This window comes from Pyrgilauda ruficollis, unplaced genomic scaffold, assembly GCF_017590135.1.
Source record: "Pyrgilauda ruficollis isolate IOZ18807 unplaced genomic scaffold, ASM1759013v1 scaffold28, whole genome shotgun sequence".
Taxonomy (NCBI): Eukaryota; Metazoa; Chordata; class Aves; order Passeriformes; family Passeridae; genus Pyrgilauda; species Pyrgilauda ruficollis.
Window position 1 is genome coordinate 927,178 of NW_024524155.1, and position 6,206 is coordinate 933,383.

A 6,206-nucleotide genomic window follows, 5' to 3' on the forward strand; every position below is an offset into this window, starting at 1 on the left:
GCCCCGCCCGCCCAGCGGGCGCTCGAGACCCGCCGCCACCGACCCCCGCCCCGGCCGGGCCAGCGGGCACGTCCCGCCGCCGCCTCCGCCCATACAGCCGCGTTTGACTCTGTCCGCAGCGTGCTCTGTAGTCAGGGGAATAATTTGAAAATGAGATGTAATTGCTTCCTACATTAAGCATTTTTAAACGCTTAAGTAGATGGCGAATTTCCTACGTTTTAATTACAACACAATATAACTGTTACTTAATAAATCTCTGTCTAAATCTTTGTACTTGCTAATCAAGTCCCATGCCAGAAGAAAAGCTATAAAAGGCTCAACTGTTACTCGTTGGGAAAGCACAGGTTTTGAAAACATTTTTTCTGTGTGATGGAAACATTTCAAAATGCATCAGAGGTCTTTCAGACACACTGACTTCCCGGCCATGCATTTGTTGTACTTAGAACCAAGTCGAAGAAAACCCACAATCTCTGTTTAGCATTTCCCGTTCAAAGACAGAGGTTTTGGATTTATTTTTTGAGTTCTGTGTCTGGTTTTAGATCCATGTAGAGGAGACTTTCGTAGCTCGTGTCTGGTGCTGAGAGTAGCTGAATCAGACTCTCACATTCAAGATGCGGAGTACAAACTGTGGGAACACTTGCAAAGAGCGGGCAGAGTGGGAAATACTGTAGATCCCGATGGTGAACAACTACCTCATTACATATATTGCCTTTTAAACAATACACCACCCTCGATGCTGTCCTATTTGTTTTGTTTTTCTCTTATTCCATTATTATTATGTTCATTTCATAACACAAATAATGTGCGCTATAGTGTAGCCATTATTGTATGGTTAAAGATAAAATTAGACTTAGATTTAGTGTTACTACTCCTTCTACAATTTTCTTTAAAATAAGCGTTAACAGTCTCGATAAAAAATAGTAGATATAGCTTGCCACTACTCAGTAAGAGCAGCTGTACTGTGGCTTCATTGTCTTAGGTTCCAGGCTGGGCCTTCTGCACACAGTCCTGCTGAAATATTCACAGGCTCTTGTTCATAGGCTATAAACCATGGCGTCTGATGGATCTCATTTACTTCAACAGATGTCTTGAGAAACAGTGTTTTATAAAGTGAGTTATTTTTAATGCTGGTTTGGAAATTATTTTTTATATTTTCTTTTTTTTCTTTTTTACTTTCAATATTTATGATTTCATCTTCATAATATACAACTGTTCTATTGTCAATATCAGTTTTACTTTAAGGTTTTGTTCAACCTGAAAGATCACCTGATAAATGTTATTTTAAAATACCTGCTATTTAAAATTTGAGAAAATTGTTATTAATAAAATGCAATTAATTTATTCAAATAAATTGTCCAGAGAGTTTCAAAGGGCAGAAAAACCACATTCAGAACCCTGCTCTCTAAAGGAAGATATAGAGGAGGTTCTTCCCTGTAATAATATAGGTAAACAGAATTTGGCTTTGGAAAGTTCTAACACATAGACCAGTCTATTACTATAGTATTCAGAATTGTTATCCAGATAATTAATTTGAATGTGCATTAATTGCTTTGTCTGCCACATGTTCACTACCTTGCTAATTAAGAATGTGTTAAAAAAAATCATGCTAAATAAGGATGGGAAAATGTGATTATTTGCAGGTTTTTTTTTGCCACATTCCTTTTGCCAAAATATTTATTCCAGACAGTGTGAAGTGAAGTTTAAGAACCAAATTCCTGCTGCATATAGTGCTGACTTACTTTTCGCTGAAGTGTAGTGAGTCTGGAGTGACAGCCTGTGACAGTAAAGACTTACGAAATTCTCTGACATCACGGGATCCATGGTCTCTTGCAATGTGTATGGTTTTGGGTGTAAAGAGATGAGCAGGGGGTATGAGAGAATATTGGTTCATTTGTGAATCTAGCAGGGGGGTATCTGGAATGGTGGGAAAATGGGGAAGTCTCAGATGTACTTAATGTACCAGAAGGACTATAGTGAAATAGGCTCTGTTGTTGTACTTTGGGGTAATTGCTATTTCCTTATCTCTTTCGGGCAAATCTTGTTACAAAAACTCTTAAGGGTCTTAAGGAGGCAGACATCAGATTTCCCCCAGAGAAGGGAAGTGATTGTTCTGTGATTTTCCAGTTTTATGTCTGTATTATCAAAACCAGTGGTGCCTACAAGAGTAGGGAATCAAGTGTGGATGTTTAACTTAGGCTTCCCAATTTCACCACAGGAGCAGAGGAAATGTGCTCTGAAACACATTAACAATAGATTTTGCGTGAGTGATAGGTAATTCTGCATTTTCCGACAAATATCATCTACGTATTTAAGCATCGCCAACATCCAAAGTTCACCTGTCCATAGCTTGCAAATAGCTCCCTAACTACTAGGCAAGTGAAAGACTTGTTCCTCAGTTTTAGTCATGGAAGATAATATTTTCCTTCTCAAGAAATCCCCTGGAAAATTCCTCTGTGTGAGAAAGACCAGAAAAACTGAGACCAAAGAAGGAGATCTTCTCTACTTTTACGGTAAATTTATTTGATCACTTCTTTTAAATGATATACATTTGTTTTAAGATATGGGATACTGTAGCCTTTTTGTAGGCAAAACTCTTATTGACATCCCAGACTTGTCAGGCAGCAGCCAAGGCTGACCTCTCCAATCGGTTCCAATGGCTACGTTTCAGCCCTTGTCCCACCTATCAATGGGAATTCACCCACAGAAAAGGCAGGAAGACTTCACATTTTTGCCTTGACAATATGCAGTCACACTAGTTTAACATGAAACTGAACCTCTGGATGTAGAACATTTTTTATTTTATATATTATGGATTTACTGGGGCTTTTGTTTGCAATGTTGTTCATATTTGGGTTTCGGGAGTTGAAAACTCAGCCTGACAGACTGTGATACTGTACAAAACATTCCACAGGAAACCAAAAGATACCTTGTCAAGTTTCTATTCAGGTTTAATTATCTGATGTCCCAGGTTGTCATTTATACGTAAGCAGTTGTATAATTGTCCTGGTGTATCATACTCACAGATTTGTCACATGGCTTTCAAACAGGGTGACTGTGAATCAGAGAAACTGAGAAGGAAAATAGATTTTTCCAAGAGTTTGACAGTTTTGTGTCATACAGATTTCATACAGATCTCAGTTATATTTCATTAGTTATTCAGGGAGGCACATTCATTGTGGTGTTCAGGTGCTTCTACAGATAATCATGCTATTGTTACAAAGGATGGATATTCTGAGTATTTTGTTTTGCATTGCACAACTTACACTGACTACTTCCTTAAGAAAAAATAGCTGAAATGACTGCAATATGAACACTTTTGTAACCTGCATTTGAAATCAAAATGCTTAATAAACATGAATGCAGATCTCAGACATCTGATGCTTGTGACTTGCTGGACTAACATCATGGATGTTCAAAGTGAAAAAAAGTTGTGATCTGTATTTACACATGTATGAGAATGAAGAAGACCTGACATATGTCTGTATGATTTGCTGAGAGGCAAATAGCTTGGAAATAATTTCTTTTCAGAATGACTTTCTGTGTGCATTGCAGGAAGCAGATGTGCATACTGCCAAAGGGAGCTGATGCTCATTAATGGGAAAAAGCTTGTAACTGGGGGCTCTGAGAGCAAGCTCCCTCCTGGAAATGGTGCGCTCTTTGGAGGCCTCATCCCAAACCTACTGGAGCTGCAGAAAACACTCCTCCTAATGCAGAGGAGTTTGTGAACATAGTTTGAGTGAAGTCTTCCTCTGACACGCTGGCCAAACCCCTAAGCAGCAACTACCTCAGGTCTGTCTCAGCTGAACTTCGTCAGCTGTTAGGGGCTTGAGTTTTTGGCATTGCTGGGATATCACTCCCTGTCCCTCGGCTGCATTCTGACCAGGGCTGTGAGCTCTGTGTGCTGCAAGCACATAGAGGGAAGGCTCCATTTTAGGGCAAGTGATTGCAAAAGTAGGTGCAACTCTGGATGATTACTTGCACAGAAAATGTGCGTAATGTAAATATTTAGTCCCTGATCTTTCATTTATAGATGAACAATGAACAATGTATATTTGGTGGCTGTGCATCTGTAACTGTATCTGCAGTGCTTAGAAGCCGCAACACAAGGTAACTTCTTTGGGGAGAACCTTAAAATGTAGCCTTAATATTATGGCCAATTACATGGTCCTCCTACACACGTGATGTACTGAAAAAATAATTAGCAAATTACTTATTTGGCGTCTTATAGCACAAGATCCAGACAGCTGGATTCCTGTTATGGATTTGTGCAAAATCTATCAATGACAAAGGTCCGGACCTACTGCTCTTCAGTCATACCCAGGCAGCAGGGGGGTGAAGCTGTGAAGGAGAGGTTTTTATTTGCTTTCTTGCCATAGTACCCAGCAGCATTGTTAGCAGAGTCTGGTGCAGGGTTCAGACCTCGGCTTGGAGACTGTCTGGTTCTGTGTCACTCTCACTAGGATCTCCAGACCAGGCCTGCTATCAAAGCAATGCCACTAAGCTTAGCTTGCTCAAGGTCTAGGCATCCTTGTCATTGCATGTTGTGGGTGAGGGGCATGAGCTGATCCCACTACATGCACCCGATTCCTCCCCAGGTGATCTGGATGGCACCCAATTCGAACCCCATTTGTGAGACCTGCCTCTTACTGGCCACCTGCTTCCACGGCCAAAACACAGTGCCCTGTCCACCAACCCACATGGCTTCAGGGCACTCCACCCGGATGAAACTAATAAAGAAAGTCAGAGAGGTGAGTGAATGGTATGATGACAATCAAACTGCACTCTCAGCACCTTCTGCTCAAAGGACCCCAGCCCACCAGGAGGTCTGCCGTGACAAACATGATCAGGGACCGTAAAGAGGGAGCGATGGGAGATGCCTATCGCAGCCAGGGAGCAGAGTGCCAGGAGCAGGGGTATTAGATGTGATTTGACCTGTTCAGTCTTGGTTCTTGCAGTAGATTGGCAAGTATATAAAGACCGTATAGTGTGTTTGAATTTGTCTGTTGTGGCAATTTATCAGCTTTTAGGAATTGCCTACACACCTAGTCGTAACAACTGTAGGCATTTAACAATTGATGGGTTGTGGGTTCACCCTCCTTAGTGTACCAGCTTCCCAGCAACTGCCTCTGCAGCATCAGAGACTTATTAGACAGAGGAGACTGCTGTTTTGGCTGTCCCAGAAGAGAATAAGGTAAAGACTACCAGTTTGATCCCATATTTGCCTAGCTTCTAGGCATCAGGAATCCCTTTGAAGTGTCTGTGTCCATAAGTCTCCTCCCCCAGTTTCATTTAAATAACAGTATATTGAAATTACAGTATATTGCTAAGTATATAATATTAAGAAGACATTTTTCATAGAACCTTTCAGTAATATATTATGGTGTTAACCAACAGCATAGAAAAGAACAAATGTTTATTTCTTCCAGTGTATTTGCTTGTTTAGAGTCCATGTGTGCCCTGCCCAATTCCAGATTTTGCCAAAATACCAAAGGGGAATTATTGTGCAAATCTGTTCTAAAACTATGGGAATCTGTTGTTAATTCCAGCTCAAAGGAGTTTGCTTATATGACACGATTTTTTTTCCCCTCTGCTTTCCTATTGTCCTCATGAACCCAGTATATCTGTCTAAGGAAGACTTCAGTTGTGTTTTTGTCATCAGAACCAGGCTTTGTGCTTAAAACAACCAGAATTTGTTTTCACCCCACTTTGAAATAGTCTGGTTGTGAAGTTTGTTAAATAGTAGAACACAGCCCAAGATCCAGCATCTTCACTGGAAAGGCAGTGACTTTCATTTATACCATCCTTCTCAACCTGGTGTATGAAAGGGAAGCAACCATTCAATGACAGTGCAGACCTTGAACTATAATCTACATTTGGAGATGTTTAGGTGGACATATTTGTGTGCTTGGTGTGCTGTGATAGATCTCACTTCACTGTGAAAGCCGACTAAACCAGTTGCACTTCAGAAGAAGCACTGGAAGCCCTTGCTCCCTGCTTTTCCCTCAGAATGTGCTTAGGTTTTACAGCAACCTCTGCCTTTTATCCACCATGCCTTTTTCTCCTCCCTCTCTTTTCCTCCGTTGTTTTTGTAGTAGATTACTCAGTGTCAGAGAATGAGTGGTGTGTTTTTTCCTTTTTTTCTTTCCCCCATCTTCCCCCCCCCCCTTTTTTTTTTTTTTTTTTTTTTTTTTTTTTTTTTTTTTTTT

The 6,206-nt window shown here is 40.6% G+C and overlaps 1 protein-coding gene across 1 annotated transcript in view; it reads left to right on the forward strand.

Moving 5' to 3' along the window:
- PAX9 (paired box 9) overlaps positions 1–6,206 on the forward strand; it is an 18,931-nt gene that overhangs the window by 4,959 nt on the left and 7,766 nt on the right. The window contains exon 6 of the mRNA XM_041471810.1: positions 4,596–4,748. Coding sequence (XP_041327744.1) covers positions 4,596–4,748 — 153 coding nt within the window. The remainder of the gene's footprint in view (positions 1–4,595; positions 4,749–6,206) is intronic.